The sequence below is a fragment of the Balearica regulorum genome, chromosome 6 (genome assembly GCF_011004875.1).
Source record: "Balearica regulorum gibbericeps isolate bBalReg1 chromosome 6, bBalReg1.pri, whole genome shotgun sequence".
NCBI lineage: Eukaryota > Metazoa > Chordata > Aves > Gruiformes > Gruidae > Balearica > Balearica regulorum.
The window spans coordinates 23,933,191-23,958,356 of record NC_046189.1 but is presented as its reverse complement, the minus strand read 5'-3'; the positions used below and the strand labels follow the sequence as shown (position 1 = coordinate 23,958,356).

The 25,166-nt window shown below is 35.4% G+C and overlaps 1 protein-coding gene across 1 annotated transcript in view; it reads right to left on the bottom strand.

Annotated features, from left to right (window-relative positions):
- Window positions 1-25,166, bottom strand: part of KCNH7 (potassium voltage-gated channel subfamily H member 7) — a 231,377-nt gene that overhangs the window by 75,658 nt on the left and 130,553 nt on the right. Inside the window, exons 3-5 of the mRNA XM_075756815.1 lie at window positions 17,345-17,500; window positions 8,245-8,277; window positions 767-1,195 (exon numbers count right to left, since the gene is read on the bottom strand). Of these exons, the coding sequence (XP_075612930.1) occupies window positions 767-1,195; window positions 8,245-8,277; window positions 17,345-17,500 (618 nt within the window). The remainder of the gene's footprint in view (window positions 1-766; window positions 1,196-8,244; window positions 8,278-17,344; window positions 17,501-25,166) is intronic.

Here is a 25,166-nt window from a genome sequence, read left to right as displayed (position 1 = left end):
GTACCTCTCCATTCACGGGGCTTTCAAACCTCTGTTTGCTAAACTGTTCCCCAAGTTTCTCAAATTCCCTGTCTCCAACAAGAAATCATGGATTACACTCCATGACTTTCCATGACTAGACAGTAGAAAGAAGACAGAGAAAACATCTTTGTAAACTTTGCTGGTTGCAAGAATATACTAACACAAAGAGAAAATCACACTTACATGAATTTTACACTAAGCATTTCACCAAGTATTTCCCTAAGCATTGTACAAAGTATTTCAGTAGAGTTGCTGAGGATATTTTCTCCAGTTTGAGAGAAAAAACATGTCTCAGTGTTGGATCAGTAAATATATAATGTGCACATTACAGATTTAAGAAAAATAAACTGATCAATCTCTGAAGTAGGATTTCATATGGTCAAAGACAATCTAATATACGGGACAGAACTGTGCATGCAATTTTAACTGGATCACCTGATTTTTTCCCCCCAAATATCAGTATAACCTTTAGGAATGTTGGGGCCAATTTTGCTATATCTCTATAGGAAGGCAGATGGTACTGTAAGAGCAACCTCATGATTTCATTGGTCTGCTTAGACATGAAAAGCAGTATTTAGTGTAAATAAGCCTGGCATATTTGGGCCCTTAATAGTTTTAGTGTGCCTTTGAATGTATACAGCTGATTATATTTAATTTTGCTTACAAAGTGATGATAATTTCTATGAAAAATTGCAATAATTCCTTCTTAGTACATCATAGAATACTGATTGACTTTCTACCATACCTTCACTTGCGTGACGGTCCCTAAAAATGTTCTTGGGATGGACGTTAAAGCCTTCTATGTCGTGTACTGAAGATGCTCTCCGTATACTACAAATGCTTTCCTTTGATCTGGAATGGGTTAGTGGATTGCTTGTCTGTATCATGTCAGGGTAAAGTCTGTCCCATTGCTGTTTAGGTGATGAATGGTCAAGAGGTCCTGATATATTAACCAAAGGTGAACATTTACTGGGTTGAATCAGTGCTTTTGTATCATCCACTTCTGAAGGACTGCAACTTTCTTTTGTAGGTGATTTAAAGTGCTTCATAGCCACTGAGTCATCGCTGTGCTTGGATGAATCGACTATCACTGCATCAGGGTCTTCTTGTGGTAAGGACTGCTTTCTGTACGTTAAAAGTCTCAATCCAGGCAACCGGAACCCCAAAAGTCTGCCTACATGTAAATACATACAAAAGAAGAAAATATTACATACTAGTTTCTTGTCATGAAAATCTGCTTTTTTCACACACAGTCAGAATGCATAATAATAGCTATAACTGACCTATTCCTAATAAATTACAATGCTTAGCAATTGTATGTGTAAATATAGAAATATTATACAGTTGTAAGTTGATTATAGTCATAGTGTTAAAGGATATCATACCTCAGCCTGACCTAAGTTATTGAGCTCAGAATAGGGTTAGCAGCATTGATTCTACAGTCTGTTTTAAAAGAGATAAGGTTGTCTGTTCTGATGTTTCTAAATTAAAAATCTATGCCTCTATAAAAGACTGCTAGAACACATCAAACTACTTTGCTTGATAGCTGTTATCCTGAAATAGGTATTTGTGCATTCTATTATTAGTGGAACCCTATATGCTTAAAAGTGTACTGCTGATTTATTGATTTATTGCCTACAAATTAAACAGAAAGATACCAGTGCTAATCCTTTAGGAAAAAAAAATAAGTTGTGTATCAGTTTTTCCACAATCCTTTCCAATACTTACATTTTACAATTAAATGAAACGCTTATTTCAAATGAGTTTAAAATGAAAAGTAAAGGAACACTCAGGAAGAAAAAACAGTGACACAGCTCTCAAGCCTCAATTGCATCTATGCAATGCAATTATCTTTTGTACATGTGCATAGGTGTGGACTTAGTTAGGCTTGGTATATTGCATGGCAGGATCAGGCTATTCTAAGTGTGTGGAAAACTAACAACTTTGTGTAATGGTAAGAAATATCAGTAGCTGAGAGGAAGTGTAAAATATGATGCAAATAATAAAGAAAACATAGGGGAAGATCTGCAAAATCTACAGACTGTCCCTCTAAAGAACCAGACCCAGATAGCAATTATTTTAAAGTATTATGTAATACAACTCACAGATGCAATAAAATGCATAGGGACTTCTGATGTTCATAAAACATAGTAAACAGTTTAGAAAAAGAAATGCTAAAAAAATAATTAACAAAATAAAATAATTGAAATAATTCAAATAATCAGATGTCACTGCATAAACAACCTGACTTATCTAATACCTTCTTGTCACTCATCACTTTGCTGCATGAGTGTTTTCCACGGTGAATCAATAACAAAATGATTTCTCAGAGGTCATCTCAAAATATTTTTTATTCCCTCTTACTGGGATACAAAGTTCTGTTTGGGATAAGATTTCATTTTTTTCCAGTCAGTTTTAATTGCCTAGTGGCTAGTTCATTAATATTTAGCACTGAAATTTATTGTCCCATACTGAAATGTTTTGAAATAGTCTTTCATTGATGCCTATGGCCAACAGTAAGTGCAGAGCAGTTGATGGCACTGCTTAATCATTTAATGTTTTAAAATGAATGTCCTATATATTTAGTATTGAATTTCTTTTGAATTCTACATGAATGAAAGTGAGAGTGCCTTGCTCTTCTTAAAGGTTCTGTACTAGCTGACACTGCAGGTCCATCTAGCACGTTGTTGGACCTCTGATATTTGCCAGTAGTGGATATATGGAGAAGGAGTTTAAGAATCACCACCATGTGTTATTTCTCCCAGTAAATTTACTCAGTTTCTGGCTATCTGCAGTTCAGAAACTTTCCGAGCCAGAGATTGTGTTCAAACCACAAACTGAATGTTTGGTGTACCCTTCTTCCATGACTTTGTCTCAGTGGTTTTGAAACACAGTTGTACTTTGATCTGCAAAGCATCCTATAGGAAACAGTTCCATAATTTTAGTGTACCTTTGTGAAAAAGTACTTCCCCTTGCCTGCTATAAACCTGTTGCCTTGGAGAGGGTGCTAGTTCTTATGATATGAAAAATAGCTAATAATTGCTCCCTTTTTATAGTCTCAGTAATGTTATAGCTTCTGATACATCTGTTGCATTCCTCTTTGCATACCTCTTTTACAACCTGGAGAATGCTGGTGTAACTGTATTGTGTACTTCTGATCATCCTTCTCACTCTTTTCAGTTCCTTTTCATTTATCATGTAATCATTTTTGGCAGGTCTGAGCTACTCTGAAACTCAAGGATCAATGCAGGGACATAATAGCTTTTTGTTTTGATCTTAGTTCCTTTCCTTATAATTCCTAATATTTGATTTGCCTTTTTGTGTTATCTTTCTAGCCTGTGCTAATTTAAGATATTTTCATGACACCTGAGAGATTTCTTTCTTGATTGTTAATGTAAAAAATTTTATTTACTGTTTCATCACTTGGCCACTTGGTATCATAAGATATGTCTGTAAATCTCATATTCTGAATAATTTTGAGACATTCACAAACATTCTCACCTTGCTGTTTGCAGCCAAGCAAACAGCACCTTGCTGTTTGTTACCCAAGTAATTGAAAACGTATTAAATAATAAAGAACCTATGAAACTCTACTGATAATATCTCAGTTATCTGAAATATTGGCCATTTATTTCCACCCTTTTCCCCTACTTTAAAATATAAATCCGTATAACAATATTGCTTTTTTTCCCTTGAAAATTTCTGAAAAAGCTTGTTGAATTCCAAATATTTAGCATTGACTCTATAACTCTAATGTACACACAACAGTACAGCAGATGATAGAAATTTCTGTTACATAAAAGCAGAGTCATGCATGTTTTAAACAGCAGCTAGAGGTGCCAATTTTCAATCTGCACAGTGATATTCAGCAGAGTGCACCCTGGGAACATGGATATTCTGTCTAACTTACCAAGTATAATTGAACACATTGTTTAAAGTTGAAATTAAAGAATTCAAAGATTTTTATTATTTTTAAATGCACATAGAATTGAGTTTCAAAACAGTTTATAAATCAATTTTGAAAGCTTATTGCATCAAAGGTGAAACAAATACTATAATTCTTTTTTCATCAATTACATTGAATTTCTTAAAAATACCATTCATAAGATTTTCTGCTATTAGACATTGTTAAAGGCTTTTTACTGGCACTCTATTTTAGTCATATTCATGGTGGTGCAGATGGTCTTTTCTGCTTCATCAAGTTAATATGACCATGTTATACTGCATTACTGATTTAGCTGTCTAAATGCAGTTCAGCTGGAAAGAATACTTAGTGAGAATTTTGCTTCTTGCTAAGTCTCTTAGGCATGACATAGAAAACTTAAATTAGTAGCTTTTTGCTATTCTTCTATAAACTGTAATAAATGGTCTCAAAGTTAAAATCCCTATTTCCTGCTTTTTAATTTGAATATTCTTTAGAGGAGGAGGAGTAGTATTATTCTTCTTCAGTGTATAGATAATAAGCTATATGATGTGTTGGCCATTCAGCTCTCTGCTGCAGTACTGCAGGTAAAACGATCGGGAGGCCATTCAGAATTTGTCTAGTTTACATTACACTTCCTTGCTCAGCTCAGTAATAATACAATTTGTCATAAAGTAAAATTCATGGCCCCAGGCCCACTGTCCCGGTATAGATTAGAAGGGTCAGTGGAAGCTTTCCTGGTGTACTGTTTATAAAGTAAAATCTTTTGTTTGAAATTGGACAACCCCTGCTTTGTGTAGGTATGATGTCACGGATTTATCTTGGCTTACAATACTAAAACATTTTTGAGATGCAACTAGCTATTTACTATAAATATACAGATAATATTACATTAAAATCCTTGTATTTTATTGAAGTTGAAGACCAGATTGCCAAGTTCTTCTTAATGCTGAGTCAGAGATTTGTATAATTGTGGCTTGCTGAGAGCAATTGAGGAAAGCATTTGAGTCTGAGTCACAATTCCAGGCTTACATTCCACCTCCTCCTTTCAAACCTTGCTTCACTGAATAAGTAGTTCGCAAATGAGTTAATCTATTGGTTGCATTTATTCTCTGTGCCATCTCAGCTAACCCGTAGAGTTTCAAAATAGTAGAACGCAGTCCTAAAATACACTGCAGATAAGAAAGGACACTTCTAAACTGTTCACAGATGTAATTATCTCCAAAGTCCCAAATTAAAATTGACTTTTCTTGTCTTCTGAAAGCCTTTTTAAATTCTGTCACATATTTTGGGAGATCAAAGGAGAAGTTATTTAGAATTCATGGAAATAAAGTGTTTTGTTAATAGTTTTTGTGAAAAAAGTGTAGGGGGAAAAACCTATCTTGATAAGAAAAATTAATAGACTTGCTTTTCTGTAAGTATTGAAATGGGAAATATTAACATTAATGGAAAATTGCAATTCTTAAACACTAAATACCATCATATAGAATTTTGTGGCGGGGAAACAAAAAAAAGAAGAATGAAAATTGGTTCCAAAAATACTTTATTAACAGTAACGAGCATGGTTGCAAATTTCCTGCCACATTAATACAAATTTCATTTTGAAAATGGGGTATACCAGGAAATACATATCTGAATAAGGATTTCTTTAATAACACAATACACTTGCGTGGCAAGTAATTCCCCTATCTGTTCTGTGCAAACTTTCTGCAACAAGGAAGGGAAATGATATTTGATCTGAATGTTGCCTTGCTACAGTGAAGGTACTCCTCAATCTTCTAGTGATAAAAATGTATACTTACATACTAGACACAGTGGCAAAGTCAGAGAAATGCCGACGACTGAGACAGCTTTCCTTTCCCTACAATTTCTTTGTGGTTTTAGGATTACTGGTAGATGCTATGTGCTATCCCAAGGTCTGTTTAGCCCATGTCAATGCACATGGGATTCCTGGTTTCCTATCCTGAGCACTGCAGAAGGGTAGTCCTAAGACATAGCAGCTAGGAGGTCATGATGGCTTCTCAAAGAATTGCTCAGCCAGTTTTTGTATCATCTCTAGTAGCATTGTTGCTTTCATGCTGATGCAGAGAAGTAGTTATCCAGAAGGCAGCATCTGAAGCTGCTTTCAGATAAGTCAACCAAAGGGAAAAGAAGTGGTAGCTGGTCCAGGCTCCCTAGTTGGGAGCTAGATTTAGTCTGTTAGACACTAAACCTTTTCTAGATTTAGACTTTCCAAAATCAAATCAAAGGAGCTCAAATGTACAAAATATTTGCCCCAGATACATTAAGTGTGGTGTAGAAACCGTCAGAACTGTTTCCTGGTATGACGTACCACCTGTCCTAGGCTGAGAGCTAAACCAAACTCTGAGCTGTCCATGTTCTGGTACAACCTGTTAGCTGTGGTAAAGTGGAAGAAAATGAAGTCTTGGGTAGTTTTATCATAGTGGATGACTGGTTTGGCTATAATATGAAACATGTTACTTTTTCACTATGTAAGAGTAAAGAATACAACATACATATCCACAAAGATCAACCTATTCTAAACAAAGAGAGATTTCCTTGATAATGGCAAGTAAGGTAGGTCTATTATGAAAGACTATCCTCCAGAGCATGCGTTAGTTCAACAATACTTTTGTTCTGAAATTTCCTCAAACAATGAACAAAATTATTTTCACAAAAGGAGCACAAGTCAGCTCTTTGCTGAAAGGTTTTTTGATAATTGAATGCCTACTGTCAAAGAATTTTCAGGATCTAGGTTATCAGAAATACAGACACAGGCAGCAAAAAATAGCAGCAAATACTTGAATGTACTCTATGGTAACACTGCCTTATTTTTGGTCTGGGCTCAGCAGGCCTTAGGACAGAGAATTATGGAAAGAACCTTTTTTTTTTTTTCCCCCAGTTTTTTTCCCCCAAATGTAGAGAAGCATACATAAGTAGATCATTTTCTTGCTCTGCTCATTAAATAATCTTAATTTCTTTTCAGGCAGGAAAAGGAAGCTATATACAATTATTAAGTTTAGAAGCTTAAATTTATAATTCTCAGATATCGCATACACATACACTTTTTTTATTATTATTATTCTCTGGTATGGTCTACTTTAATTTTGGCACTTCAGTTCTTTATTTTCTCTAAAATTTAAGGTTGCATTTGAGTTCTATCGGTATTAGTGATAGGAATCTTCTTCATGTTCCCGTGTAAGTGAGAAAGTTTTATCTCTGTGCTATTGATGGCACTTTTTTGTCTTCAGGCTATACTTCTAAAAGGTACTATTGAGGCTGGCTAAGAGAATAACACGGTTCCAGAGCCTCCTGTCTACACATAGGTATCTGAGGTAACCTGTCAGAATGTGAAAGGAAGGGAATGAAGTCAGGCTACATGGAGGGCTATACTGTGTGTGGTTGACCAGTGAATTTAGTCTCAACGATGTTCTCAGGGTCTCCCTCAAAAGATGGAATGATTATATCCTTGGATGTTTATATGAACCTGTACATTTACCTGTCTGCTTTTCTTCCCATTTGTTGATAGAGATGCCGTTTTAGTAGATCTCATTCATTATGTTAAGATTATAGGAGTTACAGTGTTTTTGGGAAAAAGCCGTAAGAAAAAAGAATTTTTGGTCCTCTCGGAGAGAAATTTTACTTCTAGCATTTTTATTTCTTAGACATAATTAAAAGTGGAAAGAAGAAAAAAAGTAAATAACTGCAATGAAACAAAATAACAAGCATCACAACAAATATTATATGCAAAGAATTTGTCAACTAGCACACTATTTTGCTGTCTTGCTGAGAATAGGGTGGGGTTTTTGGTAGCTGGAAAAAAGAATTTATTTCATCTATTAAATCAAGTTCTCAAGAAATTCTCGACCCTTCATTGCCTTGGTTGCCAGGCTTCATAGAATAAAAAATACTGCTTTTGTCTGAGACAGAAAGCCTGAAGAAGTTCTCTTTATGTTTTAACACTGAATTTGTATACCACTAGCAAATTCCACAGTGTGTTTTGTCTCATATATTGATTGAAATGTTTTTATGTTCTGCACACAAGAACTTTCAGTGATAATAAGCTGAAAAGTGTCACTACATTTGGATTTTATATGTAATATAATTATACTAAATTTAATAGTTTAGCTGTTATATCTATAGTTTTGCAGAAATAAATTTTCAGAGAGTGGGAGCAAGAGCCATATTTTGACTTGCACTCTTCCAGAATTATATAAAATGTAATGAGATCTTGAAATAATAGAACCAGAACAAAGCAATAAAAGGACTTTAGTAGATAGAATTTTACAAGATAGATTTACCTGAAGAAGAGCCACTTGAAAGGTTGTTACCATCTGAAATACAATTAAACCAGATTTACAAAAAGCTTTAGCTTAAAAAGAAACAGGTTCAAAAAATAAACAAACTATTAAGAAAAGACGGTAGAATATAAAATTTCCACATGTTTTAGAAGCAAATTCAGGTAGCTTGAGTTCATATACAATATATGTAATCTGCAGAAGAACTGTTTGAAAAGTACATTGCCTTTTTATTCGGAAAATTTAAGAACTCTTCCATTAAGAAGTACTTTGATAATTACTAAGTTTGTCACATAGATCAATATATGTTTCCAATTACCAAGTTTTAAAGTTGGCTAATGTTTCAGACAGAAAACTAAAGTAGGTGTATCCAGAATAACGTGCAATTTCTTATGAAATGGAACCTCTTCTAATTTCTTAGCGATCATTTCTTTGCTAGGAAATGCCAACTTTGCTTGGAAGAAACTTACTGAAAAGTTGAAGAATTCATAATCTCCTTGGGAAGAATAGGCTTTATTTGCTGACACTTGTTCAGAGTATGATCTTAAAGAAGTTTCATATTCCTGATAAGCCTCACTTATTTCATGTCTTCATGGGAAGAACTCAGACTATGTGTCTTTGTGTCTTTTCCAATTGCTTCCAGGTCTTTGGAATGCCCAACTTGCCTGGGTGCTATGCTCCTTAATATGGTTAAGTAATAATGATAGTAATCTATGCCTGAGAAATAAGGCACAGTAATGGTACCCTCGCTCCCTCGCCCGCTTATTTTTATCTATAGATCTATTTTGTTTGCTTACTTTAAAATAATGTCTACTCTATGTTGAATAATCTAAATAAAAGCCCATATTCCTTATAACCACTGTCCACCTGAAAGCTTCTGAAATCCATTTAAATATTTTTTTCTGCTATCTAGTAGAGTCCTCTTTGTTTAAACTTGAGATACTTTGATAGTTTAGATTTATCCCTCTTCAAGGTTAAAAATCTCTAATTCAATTTAACAAGTGCACAGATGTGTTAAGTTCTCTGTGCTAGCTCCCATTATAAATAATAGAGACATATGTCTCTCTCTTCCATCAGAGAATGATGCAAAACTCGCTGCCTTTATACTTTCCTGAGGGTATGTATTATAATGTGGGATGACTTTGCAAAATCATTACCCTAGCCTTCAAGTTACCTCACAGAACCCACCTGTTTTAAATGCCCTGAACAGAACAAATAGATAGGAGACCTGATAAAAATGAATAAAAATATAGGACTGGAATAAACCTCCTGGATCTAGTTCAATCCACGACTCCTTTCAATACTCACTATGTATTCTCATACTTACTATGTATTTATTTAAATAGGAAAAGGAAAATTTGCAGGTATCTGCATAGCCAGAGTATTGTGAGCTTGTGCTCCTTTTCCTGTCCAGTGTCCACAGGTCATCTCCACTGAAAGCTACTGAAAGCTGTGTCATTCCTTCTTTTTGGTTTGTAATCTCTTTAAGGAGAGAATGCATTTTTTTATTGAATGTTTGTATAAGATATAGCACAATAGCTCTATGATCCTAGCTGGGAGAGGCTGCAATGCAAACAGCTAATTACAATGGCTATCATTTCTAAGCTGAGCCCCAACAGTAAGCATCATGAGGAAATGGAAATATAGCCACCCCACTTCTATTTCTCTGTCTGTAAAAGAAGACTAATAGAATTTATTTATCTTAATGGCTGTCCTGTTAATTAGTCAGTTAGGTATTTGTGGAACGCTAAAGGTGAAAGTACCAGATGTCCTTCTGTCTTATACTGGTGATTGCTGTTTGGCTACATTCCTTTGCTAAGAGTTCAACACTGTCTCAGTTCACCTAACATTCACTGTAATTTACCTTGGAGACAAATACACCTATTGACACTGGGGTTGTCAGAACTACACTGCTGGTTGGCTAGATAGAAACCTTTGTCCTCCTGAACACAATTTTTCTTGACTAGCCCTCACTTATGATGAATTTGCTCCCAGTGGTGCAGCTAAAAATAAGACCCTGGACAAATTTCTCATTACATTTTGGGCAAAGTTGGCGGTTACTATTGCTTATATGTGCCATGTTCTATGTGGCAAACTTGTATGCATCAAACAGTATACAATATTTCATGACAACATTGTTGTCCAGATATGTTTAGAAAAAAATATATGCTTGGCTCTCACTAAACTGCTATGCTTACTTACATAGCGAAGTGCTCTGCGCAGAGGAAAACAAATAAATACAATTTTTTGAGTTAACTCTTTGACTTAAAGGAAAGGCCTGATTTGAATTTCAGTTGTGCTGTTTTATTTGTAACTTCAGTGGATGCAGTGATCTCTACTCCTGAGATGTAACTCCATTGCTAGGACCAGGATAGGGACAAACTCAGTGAAGTGTTAAGCACCTTGAAGAATCTCCTTGCTTGAAAGGATTATGGGTTTTGCTGTTTTAAGAATATTATTAGCCCATTCATTTTGTTTGAACCTTATCCAGAAAGTATGCATTTATTGGATGTATAACAGATCCTCTCATTTCCTTTAAAGGAAGATACCCAAGAAATTATTCCAGGGTGTCCTTTATAGGATTATAGATTTTGAAGTGATAAAATGATAGGACAATCCTCAAATATCCCTCATCAGCAGAATGCAATTATATGCTTAATCAAATAACTTTTGGGGCTTTCTCCCATGAGGTAATGAACATTATGTTTGGGAACCAGTATTAGCTTACAGTTTAGTACTTCTAGCTACTCAAAATGTTTTGAAGTTAAATGAATAAAATGTGTGGTAAAGTTACCTCATCTGACTTTAACTATTTACTATAACCTACACACTAATAACCTACATAGACTTTAACTATTAACTATAGCCTACATATTAATAGGAGTTTTGCTTTAGACAGAACTGGAATAAATGTTGGAAAAAGCACTTAAAGGTCAGTAAAAAAGCAGCATGCTCTGGGTGGGGCAGAAAATGAAAACAACTCACAATTAAAGTTCTGAGAGGTTTTTCTCATCTTGTGCCTGTGTGTGCATTACAATCCCACAAATGGTCGACTCTGAGTAGAAAAATTATAACTACATATTGAAGTCAATATCCTCAAATCTATGACTTTCTGTCAGTGTGGAATGGCTGCTGATTTTCTCTGTGTTCAATCTGTGTCATGATTGATTTTGATATTTTACAGTTACTAGCTATACAGATGCAAAGTATTTGACAGCTTTGAAGAACAGAATCAGGTGCCAGGAGCAAATATTGATTTATACCACAAGTTCCTTAAATTTCTGTGAAAATTCCTCATCAGATTGCTGGACTGGATGAACTTGCCAGATCGGAATGCTTGACAGATTTGGGAGTAAAATTAGACACTTAAGTTCCCTTTCCTCAACAGATGATTTAAAAGCCGTATTTAAATACAGCAGTTATAGTAGCTTAACACTTTATTATAAAGAGCTTAATGAAGTCTGTACCACACACTGTACAGGAATTCTGATCTCATCTTATTTTGGTTAACAACTGCTACTAGTAGACAAATTTAAATGATAATTTAGTAGTGTTCACAGAGGTGTTTTTTTTGCTAAACTGGTATAAAATCATATTTCTTAACTTAGTTGATTGCAGAAAATCTACAGAAAGCTCTTTTTTTTTTTTTTTTTTTTTTTTTTTTTAATACAATGAGCCTAACAGGAAGGAGTTCTCTTTTTGTAAAGGTGTCTTGCTAAATATCTATTATTTATGCATTATTTCAGTTGGAGTTGAAATTTTTTTTACAAATTTGGTGAATGATTAGCTTCATGAAAATTTATGAACAACACTTTTGGGAATAATTTTTTATCATCGTAGTGACAATCAAGCAAATGTTAGTGTCTTATCAGATGTGACAGTGAACAGTCCATAAGAACTGTTATAGTATGAGTAAAATCCATTTTTAGGGCTTATGTAGCTCAAAACTTTTGATCTTAACACTTTAATATGTTAAACAAATAACCCTTCACTTAAAAAGCAGGTATTTATGTCTTCAAGCATTTCACAGATGAAATGAGGTGGGGTAAAATTATTAAGTATTTTTATCTTTGGGTATAGAAGTTAATTTCTGGAATTATAAAACATTTACATGATCTAAGAAAAGGCAATGCAAAAAGAAAACTTATTAGAAAAGACTTGAAGTGAGAACGAAGTAAGAATTCTTATATCTGGAAATGAGACAAAATTTAGAAAGAGTGACTGGATGATGAACGGACATCTAGAGCAGAAATCTGTTTCTATAAGTCTCCCTTTAAATACACATTGTATAAATACCCCCTCACTGCAGAAGAGGATTTTACCCAGTCATGGAATAAGTGCTTACAGAAGAAATTTCCACACATCTCTGAATTTAAAGATGGGACAGATATAGTATTAAATAAATTGGTTAGAAGTTTAAACAAAAAGATATGACAAATGTTTTGGGATTTTTTTTTTCCCCAAAAAGGAAAGAGTTCTGTATGAACAAAGACTTCCTTTGTTTTACTAGGGAAATGGCATAAATTGAAAAATGGAATTGTGGCAAAACACAAAAGCAATGAAACAGAAAAGAGTGAAAAATCAGTTGCCTGTGATTTAGTAATTCTTTGCAGATTTGATGGATGCTAGGATTTTCCAAAATTTAGCTATTTGATTATACAAACACTGCTATAACTGCTGGAGAGAACTGATGGTAAATTCTTGCAAGGAAGAATAAAGTGAACAAAAGGAGCAGCTGAAAGGATTTTTACACTGCTAGAAGCCAGTATCTTCACTTTTCACATTACTGCCTATTCAGCTTTTTGCTGCATATGAGATGAGAGGAGCTCTTGAGCACCAGACTAGAAAGATTTCTATTTATACTCAAATGTGGTCATCAAAATCCTGGCAATATACTGTTGGTTTTTTTCCGAATAATCTGTTATTATCATAATGTGCCAAGCCCAATGCTGAATCAGAACCTAGCTGTGTTAACCATTATCATGGCACATAACAAAGGACAGGATCCCTGTCTCAAAGATCTTACAAACACTGCTTAAAATATCTGTCAGTATACAGCTGGTAATTTTTAAATTTTCTGCCTATCCAGAACTAAATGTAGTCTCGGAGCTCAACCTAGCAAATGTCAATTGCCTTCCATAGGTCTTTAATTTGTTCAGAGTACTCTTAGCCCTTTAGCAGATTGGAATCCCTCTCTTCTGCTAGAGCCTTTGAAAATAGAATACACTGTATGTACAGCATGAAAATGCTTTTTTATTACATTGTGTTAGATTTCAGTCATGAGGAGCACTGTGGTAAGTGGTCTTGTTCAAAACTGTTGGCTGCAGCTAGCAGGATAGATACTTTTAGAAAAAGGAAAGGTTTTTCAAAGTTACACTTGATAAATTTGATGTCAACTCTCAATAAATCAATTAGAGGAAGAATGATAGCATGGAAGAGTTATCTTATTTTCTAGGGTCAGGAAAATAACTGTAATCTTTTTGTTTCCTATTCACTTTTAGTTTTTCTCTCCTGCAACCTGACTCAGTCATTCTTATTTGCTCTCATGTTGAAAAGACATTCTAATATGAGAAAACTCAATCTAAGGAGCTCTGGAAAGAAATCTTTAATGATCTGTGTACTTCTGGGTAGTAGATGTTAATGCAATCTGAAATCGTTTGTCTTTTGTCATTAGCTGGTACTTATCTTGGTTGTTTGTCAGAGATGTATCACACTTGTTATATGGCTGGTTCCTTCTCTATTGTTATTCTCTAAATTGGTTGTTGGATTTGAAGGGATTTTGTTTCTTTGCCTTTTTTTTTTTTTTCCCCTGAACCAGTACCCATTACTGTCCATTTTGTGTGCGATCCAATAAAAACAGATCACCTGCTTTATCTGTTGATGTATGTTCTAATAAGATGATGAAAAACTAACTTCCTCCTAGAAAATCTGCTTTTTGCCTTTCTTATGGTGGGAATTTGACTTTACAAAGATGTTTTTGCTGGTAAACAATCCACCTTTTTTATGGCTTCCTTTGTTGCTTATTGTCTCTCTTTGCCTTTTCTAAATTTCAAGGCTTTTGCTTGTTTGTTTTAATTCAAATCCAGCATTGGACTGTACACAATATCTTGCAATTATTTCTGGATGTTTTGCACAGGTTGGCCTCTTTCTTGAGAATTCTCTCTGCCAAGAGGAATTTTTGTCTATGTAGTTGTCGTGGTTTAACCCTGCAGACAGCTAAAACAACCACACAGCCATTAAGTCACTCTTCCCGCAGTGGGACGGGGGGAGAGAATCAGAAGAAAAAAAAAAAGTGAAACTCATGGGCTGAGATAAAGACAGTTTAATAGGACAGAAAAGGAAGATAATAATAATAATAACAATAATAATAATAATAGAATATACAAACAAGTGATGCACAGCACGATTGCGCACCACCCACAGACCACCAAGGCCCAGCTAGTTCCTGAACCATGATCTAAACCCCTGGCCAGCTTCCCTCAAGTTATGTACAGAGCATGATGTCATATGGTATGGAATATCCCTTTGGCCAGTTGGGGTCATCTGTCCTGGCTGTGTCACCTCCCAGCTTCTTGTGCACCCCCCGCCTAGTCACTGGTGGAGCAGTGTGAGAAGCTGAAAAGTCCTTGATTGCTTGGCAGCAACTAACATCATCAGTGTGTTATCAACATTATTTTCATCCTAAATCCAAACCACACCACTACACCAGCTGCCAGGAAGAAAATTAACTCTACCCCAGCCAAAACCAGGACAGTAGCATATTTTTGTATCACCATTCTTCCCATCCTGCCCACATAACAGTCTGCTCTGAAACCACAAGCAACTAGGTAGGAGTAAGAGCAGCCATGTGCCTGCTCTAGTTTCTGCCAGTTTCTGGCATCTGGCTGTACCCATTAGCAGGAAAATGGTTCAAGTCACCTTTCTTTTTGCACCTTAATCTTTCTCTGTTATGTACTGAGCTTGGAGCCCTACCTATTCATTTTTCCAGAACTCTGAGCAAGGAAATCTCCTGTGTATGTCGTGTAACTACTGTAAAACAAGAGAAAGATGTTTTGACTAAATGCTTTTTTTTGCGGATGTCCTCTTTAGTGGCTTTTCAATTTAAAATACGGCAAGTGACAACACTTGAAAATGTACAGTGATGTATTGCAGATAGCAGAACAAAAAGATCTTTTTCAGGACATGAAGCTCTTTCCTCCCCCGAGTTGGTATTTCACTTTCTATTTTGTCAATAAAACCACATTAAGCACAGACCAACTGAACAATTTTATGTTATAAAATAGTTTTTTAAAATCAGGAAGAGTTCAAAATTCACAAAATCATGGCATCCTGAAATAGAAACACAGTATGAGTGGGGTTTACTTGATGTAATTTTTATCATATTTTTAAATGCAATTTCTGATACCCCTTAATGGGATTTTTTCTGTAACATTAATAGTAAAAAAAAAAAAAAAAAAAAAAGTGTTTTCTTGATATCTCAAAACAAAAAATACTGCTGTATTGATTATTTTTAAAACCCTTGAAAACAGAATAAGGAAGTACAAAAGCACAAGATTTTAAATATGTATTGTAAAGAATATTTACAAAGGGTCTTTTAAAAACACGTGGTATTTGGTGAACAATACTTATTTGCAGACTGCTAGTTTCCAGTAATGGGAATTTTCCTTTCCACAGTCTTATATCTACTGCCACTGTAGGGTCGTACAGACATAAGTGGTAAAGACTTTGGCCCATCCAGCATGAGGCAGTCAGAGCTCTTTCTCCATGCTTAATGAAAATAGTAATTTTTAGTATCTCAATTAGTTGTAGAAATAAATTTCAGTCTTTTAAAAATGTGGCTGATTTGGCAATATTATGGGGGGACTTTTTGTTTATGTATTTTTGAGTGAGTTCCTATGCATTTTGTCCAGAAGACACAGTGCAGAAGGTCTAGATTATGAAGAACAGCAAAGACTGCTTTCATCAGAAGGAACTTGGTAATGCTGTTATATGAACAGCTACAGGCCTGCTCCTTCCAATCTTCTCAACATAACTAGCAGAAAAAATAATACAGCATGTCATCACTTAGTGCATAGTGCTTACATTGGGAAAGTTCTCCCCTCGCTTCTCGCAGTGAAGATCGTACCGGTCTTTGCCTCCTATCTAGAGAAAGCTGAAGTGTTGATTTAACAATCAGAAAATTAGGTTCCAGGTCCCTTTATCATACTAACATTAAAGATTATTACACTGTGAAAAGGTATTTTCCAACAGTTGCTGAGCCAGCCAGGGGAGAGTGTTAATGCTCACGGTTAGAGCATGCTGTGCTTTACTAAGAGCTTGTACAAATGGGGATATGTTCTGGGAAATCTTGTAGTAAAAGCAGATTACGTGAGTGCAGATGCAAAGCAGAAGGATCATGTGCTGTTGCTGCACAGAGTGAAGGTCAGCAAAAGAGCGCACATTCTGCAGATAGTGGGACAGAAGCTACTCAGTCTTGCTGTATAAGAAATGCGGACTTTTGTTTTGTGTAGAGTTTTCTGATTTTGACAATGTTTATGCTCCAGAGTGTTATGAGAACAAAAGCATTCTTGTATATCCCAAAACCCCCCACATTCTTCAAATCAATCTAAATACTTCAACTTGGTAAAATCAGGATGGTTAATTATGTTTTAACTTCTTTTTCAATGTTTTATGATTTCTAGTCTAATTTAATCAAACCTTCCACCAACTATTTTTTATTTGGAAAGGAAAACAGAAATATTCAATTTTGAATAGTCTAAGGTGAAATATTCGGGCTATATCATAATATTTTTTTTGTAGTTTTCCATTCATAATAAATTTTTGTCAAGGGTGATGCCTTTCTGTGAAATGTTTTACTTTTAATGAATTTATACTTCCTAGCAGTACTCACAAGATCCATGCTGTTAGTACTACCAAAGATCGGATAGATTATCTCACTAACTTTATAACTGGTTTGCTACATCTAACTTATTGTTTAGAATTCTATCTTAAATGAGGCAGGCACTGGGGATTGAATGATTACTTTGGTATCATTATTGCCCAGGTTAATTACTGTCTCAGCTAAGAGTAGAGGTAACCACAGAACTTTCAATGAGTAACTTACGATTTACAAGTTTGGATGGCAATATTGGCTTGCACTTCTCAGGAGATGCCACATTCTCTTCATCTGTTACATACTCAAAGTTAATAATAAACATCATTGCTACTCCCTCTTGATTTTTCACTGGAATTATGTGGGTGTTGCAAATGAAGGTAGATCCTGCAGATAGAGAAAAAAAAAAACAAACCATAAATGAAATGAAACTTCACTGTTTTTTCACTCCAGTAATTCCAGATACACCAACAGATCGTGAAGAATGTTTCTTTGAATTTAATGATTAAACATCCAATACACAATTTAAACAGGCATATTTTCATAGAAAGAAAAACATCCTTTGATAATTTGTTAGATTATTACCTCTTCCAAAAGATCTCCTTTAAAATGTCAATTTTACTTTTCTTTTTTTATTCACTGCAAGTACCTATATATACAGACTTGTGATATGGAGACATTTAGCACCAAAAGTAGCAATGCAAACACTGTTGCAACCACAACACTAGCAAAGAAAGCAGAACCCCATTCTTCCAAATGTCAAACATTCCTCAAGCTTTTGGTTCTATTACAACAGGCTGAATCATGCATTAAATATTTATGGGTGTAAATATATCACTATTCTTATTATAGCTTTCAATCTTTTTGGGGCTGTATAATGTTTAGGTTTGTGTTAAAAATGACATTTGTTATCTGATCCTATGGGGTTTTTATATTCTATCACAAAAAACTTCTAAACTGTGGTAATAATTTTCAATAATATTCAGAAGTATTTGACTTAACTGTTATATACAGTTTGAAGTATGAATTTAAAAGTACCCTAGTTTTTATATATGTATGGAACACACTGAGTTTATACTGAAATGAACAGAAGGTGCAATCTCTCACCACCTCTGGTACTCAGGGTGTTCTTGTTCAAATGCCTAATTAGAGATTTAAAGAATTCGTTGTGTTAATTCTTCCAGTATAACTCTTAAGAAGTTTCATTTGACAAGGTCATTAGTTTTGATTTAATTCCTTCTATTAACCTAACAGAATATAGCGGTTCCAAAAATAATGTGATTGCTGTAAGCAATACAATAATGTGCTAAAAGCTTCATGCGAACAAGACCGTGAGATGGTGTCTTTCCATGATAACTAGGGACTGGTATAATGTACATCATCTGCAATTTATGCATTCAAATGCAGCAATCACTGAAACTTGACAGGCTGTGCAATTTGACAAAAACAGATCCTGATCTGGGTTACAAAATAATAATTTTTTTCTTATTTTTTGGGGGGGGGAGGAGCCTTGAGGAAAGAGATAGTAAAGAGTTATATCATTATAACTAAGATCAGATTCTGGGTCCTCATATTTAATGTAGTACTTGCTATAATGTGGTATATATGGCAGTTTGAGCTATGTATAAAATTGACATGCTGGCCTTTCAAGTTTTGCAGCTGTACCTTCAATCCATTTAATAATACAGTTAAGCTGTGGCATTTGCCACAGTTGCCATGGTTACAAGCTCAATGACTTTAGTAAACAGAAAATAAGCAATTTAAGACTGTTCCATTAGAGCTAAAAATAGAAGTGCTGCAGGCCAAGCATTGCAACACAGACTAGTTAAACAGAGGGTCTGAAGAGAATTTAGAAATAATCTTTGTGTTTTTAGCTAACTAATAAAAATACATATTGAGTCTAAATGGACAAAATTATATTTATTGATTCACTTGGAAGAAAATACTTACTATTTCATGATATAGACTATGCTTTGACATGCAGATTTATAGATTGAGCAGATATCCCCCAATCAGACACCTTTGAAGGACACTGAACTCCAGTGGATCAAATGTGTATCAGTTTTTGGGAACAAAGATGAGAAGGAGGCTCAGATTTCTTTAAAAACTTTCCTGCTTTTGAAGGCAAGGGTGTTTCAGCTTTTGAAATGCTTCCCACAGTGCTAAGTAATGACACTATCTCCCGTTTATGTAGAACATTCCGCCCTCAAGCATTTACAAACCTCATTTGTACTGGAGCTAGGGATTCGCATCTCTGGGGAGATGCAGAAGCTGTTTAACAGTCCATGACTTAAGAACATTGCAAAAAGAGCATAGGGTTAAAAATTTAAGCTATATGTAGAAATATTTTGGGAACAGAAAAATGGGAAAGTTTCACATCTGGTATAATTCAGCATAGTTCCTTTGAAGACCAGTCGCATCCTCAGGCTAATGAGTCCAGTGTAGTTCATTAGTCTGAAGTTTTTCCAAGACACCTGGACTTTTCAAGAGGCATACAATATTTACTTTGTGCGAATGACTGGAATTGGAATTCTGCAGCTTAACCAAAATACAATGCCTGCTGCAGTCACTGTTAGTGTTTTTCTTTAGTACAGAAACTGTTATCTGCTGTACACTTATCAATATCTATCTCTATTGAAATGGCAATAAGGAAGGACAAAATAACAAGGAAGACCCTGGTGTGACTGGAAAATAAGAGTTTGGTACAAACAGAGAATACTAGCAAGTTCAAAAGATAAGCTTTGAGTTGTTGGAGTTGATGGCAATAAAGAAATATTAAGAAGCAGCTTGTTTATAAACAATCTTATTCAGTATTTGCATTCTGGCATTCCACTGCTCTTCATTGCACTCAGCATGTTTTCCCTGTTTTGTCTCTATACTTAATATTTTGAGAGTAAGAAATGCTTCTGATGAGCAATAAAAATTGTAATGAAGTTTCTGGAATTTGCATTTCTCATCTAGCAGCACAGGGCAAGTGGATGATATAATCAGAATAATTATGCCACTTATACTTTTGTAATTAATAGATTAAATATCCAGCAATATATCTGGATTTTCTAAAGACTACTATTGAGGAGTAATCATGAAATACACCTGTTGTGCTCTCTTGTTATCATTGTTGGAGGTGATGAAGAAGAAAAGCTGGATATTTTCTTGTTGGTTTGAATTCTCTGTTTATAAGGGCTTGTTTTCTTTTGTCTATGGCATTTTAAAGCCCACTCTTTCATCTAGGTAAAGTAGTGGCAAAATATCCATATGAAAGAAAAGATTCTGCTCCCCTATATGCTGTGTGGATATGATGTATGATTCTGTAGTTACATATTCAACAGTATGATTTCACAAGACCAGACAGGCTGGTGTGAAACAAATAACTGCCAAAATGTATAGATAAGTGACAATAAATATTTAAGAAATAAAGATTTAGGACATATCAGGATTCTATAAGTATATGGCACCATTGAGCAATTCTGGTGAAGCAGCCTATTTAAATACCTGGCTGCATAGTGTTTAAAGTTGACTTGCTTCATGAGAGCAGTATAAAGTGGGCACATCAAACTGATTAATCTGGTTCATAAAATCTATCTACCTTTCCAGTGGTGTTCTATAGGACAGATTTTTATCAGGCTGCATCTTCTAGATACAACTGCAGTCATTTATTTGAATTGTTATAACTCCGTCTATGAGCAATTGGGAGAGGACAATACAATTAATACAACGGTGAAGGCATTCCAAATTATGAGCTTCCATTCTCATATGCAAAACTCTGACAAGCAAACTTTGAAGAAATGACACATCCCAAACAACTATTTTGATTCAGCCTTCCTGGGAACAAAATTTTCAGAGGCCGTTAAATATGCCAAATTGAAAGGATCTCTGAAAAATGAGACACTGTGGCATTGAGGTAATTGTCCTAATTCTGCAGAAGCTCCATGTTTCACACAACAGGGATCCTTGAAAATCCATCATGGTTCTACAGGATGGCTCTGCAGGCCTCTTGCCCTGGATGAGTCTGACAGCTGATATCTGCATTTCACCGTTAAAAAATTCAGACCCCCCAACCTCAGTACAAATTTGAGGACTGTCTTCACTGGGGCTGAGGCTCGTTCCGACATATTTTGCAAACAGTCTTGGCTCCCTGCACCAAAGTATTTATGAGTTCTCAGATATTTTTTGTTGCTGGAGCTGCTGTGTACAACTGACTAAGACTATAGAAAGAAAGAAAGATGTTGAGTATGTCCTTTGTGTGCACATATAAATTTCTGGACAGATTGAACTCATAAAAGAGTTTTCTAGGATTCTGATAATTTTTTACTGCTGCAAACAAGTAGTCCAGTGTAGGTATCTGTACAATCCATAGCCACTTATGCTCATTTAAAATTGAAAGTGAGAAGGAATAAATCAAAGCAGAACAAAGGAAGAGCCAACAACAGCTTGCCTACTAGAACAAGACCAAAGACAGTTAAAATTAGAGGCAGAGATACTGTACATGTTTCCAGAGCTAGGCAGTCCTGTTCTGTTTTTGAAGACAGATCTGAATAAACCACTGCTGCAATCTTACAATTTTATGATAATATAGGGACAAAAGAAGGAATTCTTTGCACTTTTATTGAATAATCAGCATCTTTATTTTGGAAACAACTACCCTCCACTTCTCCCAGTATGATTCATGTTTTGTCATCAAAATAAATGCTCAAAATGCCTTCTCTCAGTGGCACAAACTTAGAACATATTAGTTACAAACAGAGAGTTTATATCTTACATTTTAATTTAAAATCTTAAACTATCAATTATAGTAGAAATGCAACTAAATAAATTTCATATTATGTTGTGTACTAAACTTAGTCTTAATTCTATCAGCATTTTACTGAAAAGGAGCATAGAAAAGTCTGTATAGTTCCCATTTCATTAGCAATGAGGTGAAATATGTGTTGTTTTCATAGGTTCATTTTTTACTGGTTACTCTGACATTATTAGAGTCTGATCACTGTTATACCAAGTAGAAACTTAATATTCCTCTGTTAAGAAAGAAGTTGACTTCCATAAATACAAAGAACAAAAACCATCATGTGATAAAACATAACCAATGGCATTTTGTTAACTTGTGTTCATATTTACAGCCTTATTTGTCCTTTCACCATAGCATGGCTCATGGGGATCAGCCAATGTTAATAAGAACTTCTTTGAGGAAAGAAAAGAGAGATAATGTGAGGGAGAATTAGTGTGGAAGATCAGAAAACCTTCTCTTGACTTTGCCTATCCTTCATGGAGTCTTCGTTTTTGGGACGAGAAGCCAAGGCATGGCTTTCTACTAACTCCTTAACTCCCCAAATCCAATATTCTCTTCTTCCCTAACAAAGAAACATCTCTCTCTACTTCTTCCAGACTGGCACAGGTCTCAGAATGTTGGTTACTCTGTTTATTCAGGTCCAGGGCAACACTTGTCAAGGCAGAAAGTAAAGGGAATTTAATGAAATGAAATGAAACAAAATGAAATGAAATGAAATGTATGCTCTGCTCTTGGGAAGGGAAAGACTGCCCTGCTTTGTGTGGGCATTGAAGAATGCCGAGGCTGTGGGTTTTGTCCACCATACCCAGCATGGCAAATACAAGTAGTAACAAGTCCCTTAGAAGCATATGCAATGCTGATAACTCAAGTTCTTGTTCTCTGGCCCAGACTGCTGTTTGTAATCTATTTTGTTGCTAAGTGCTGGCAGATAAAGGAGTGAATCTGAACATGCTCCTTATATGGACCAGTGTGATAGGTGAATTAGATGGAAGGCAAGGTGGGCAGAGGAATACAAAATCTTGTGAAATAAGGCTGTCTCTTGCACACTGCTGATGGAACTTTTGCATTCGTGAAATGCCCTAAGGATAAGCAGAATACATTTACTTGAAGCAGCTTCATGTGATCTTCTGGAACTGTGACCTTATTCCCTGTTCTATATCTATTTTCAGCCAAACTTTAAAAAAAGAAATGGAAACAAGCCAATTTTTTTTTTTTCTTCTATATGTTGTCAAGATTCTGGTAAGAGACAGGTTAAAACCTTGTTTTAGCAAGCAAGTGCTCTCATCAAGCCATGAATGCTGCAGAAGAATGACATCTGAAAATGACTGGTTGTAATTTACTAATGAGACCAGTAAAGCAAAGCACCTTGTATCCTTGAAGGGCTATAAACAAAGAAAAGGAAATTGGAAGAAAAACATTACCCAGTGAATGTTTGCTCTGCCTTGCGTGATTTCTGTGACTTATCACTGAAGAAAGTCCTTTTCTTTTATGCTTAAAATTCAGAAGCATATTTACCTCTGGTTTGAGGTCCACTCTAAGCAAACAGGGTACTTAGTTGAGCTTTTGCTGGCATTTAGGGACACTTGCAATGGGGATGTGTATTGAATATTCAAGCAAAACCAAGTTTGTCAAATATTGAGAGATAATGTGTATTGTGATGTGGAGACTCACCATGACCATTCAAGGGCTGAAAATCTATTCCTTTTTGTTTCTATTCAAGCACAAGCCAGGAATAATGCAGCATGTCACAGGGAATCTTGTTTTCAGTGGACTTACTGGAAAGGTTTGCTTTCTTTCTCAAATTGTACTAAGAAATCTATTCCTGTAGTGTTATGTTGAAAATAGTCATGCAAAGATCCTGAGAATTTCCTATGATGTTATGTTAGAGAGCTCCAAATGCCTTTGCAAGCCCATTTCTGTGTCAATTAAAACTATTGGCTAACAGATTTTCACAACTTAGTCTGCCTGTTCATACAGTAAAAACAAGTGGACAAATGACTGAATCTGCCCTGAGAAAATTGCCCAGCTCTTCGTGAGGTAGAATCAGATCATGGAAGACAGATACCACATAACTACTTGCTCAATTCGGTAACAACCCCATGAAAGAAATAGCAGACAAATATTTCTGTCTGTTTTTACCTGCAGCTCTTTGTATCTTTGCACGTGATGTCATTTATTCAGATCTTTAGAGACATCTGAACTGTAAAGACCTTACTGAAGTTTTGTCAAAGCTTTGGCTCTAAAGGAAACAATTACCCTTGAATGTTCCTTTGCTCCCACCCCCCATTTGTTATGTAGCTGCTCACATGAGGAATAGGAGGAAACTTGATGCTAAGACTAAAGATGATAATATTTGTATCCATAAAGAGCATCTATTCCAGGAATCCCAGGCCACATTGCAAACGTTGCCTGTTGTTGCCCTTCAAAGTGCACAGGTATTATTTTACTTTCTCTAAAGGTGGTAGGAGTGAGGCATAAAAAGAAAACTGTTTTATCCAAAGCTGCATTAAAAATTTAGCAACTAAGGGTAATACAAAGAAATTCTTGATCCCGTTTTCACAATTGAATTAGTAGATAACAGCCCCACACTATTAAAATGTGTCTAGTGTATTTCCGCACAGAACTTTGGGTAATGGGTTGTACAATTCTCTTTATCTTTTACCTGTATCTTCTGAGCTGTGTCTTTATGTCACCGTTTTCCAATTCCATCTGACTGAAAACACGCTACCTTGTGTGGCAAGAATGGGGAATTCACAACCTTCCCATTTAACATGCTGCAGATGTATCTGTATGACTGTCTCTCTTAAAAGGCTCATTGCAGAGAACAACTAAAAATAGATGGCAGGTTGAAATGTATTATATCCTTTTTCAATTGAATAGCTATTTTTAAGGGGGATGGGTAGAGACAAAAAGAGTATATTTGGCTGATATTTATTAGGGAGCTTACAGTGATTAAATGGGACCTGTTCCCTTTGAACATTTCACTCCACCCTCCATATCAAATAGATATTCATTCTGTCACTAAATGGTTGCTGATACTAAGATTTGATTTGTAGGACTGTGGTGGGTTGACCCTGGCTGGACACCAGGTGCCCACCAAAGCCTCTTTATCACTCCCCTCCTCAGCTGGACAGGGGAGAGAAAATATAAGGAAAGGCTCGTGGGTCGAGATAAGGACAGGGAGAGATCACACACCAATTACTATCATGGGCAAACCAGACTCAACTTGGGGAAATTAGTTTAATTTATTACCAATCAAATCAGAGT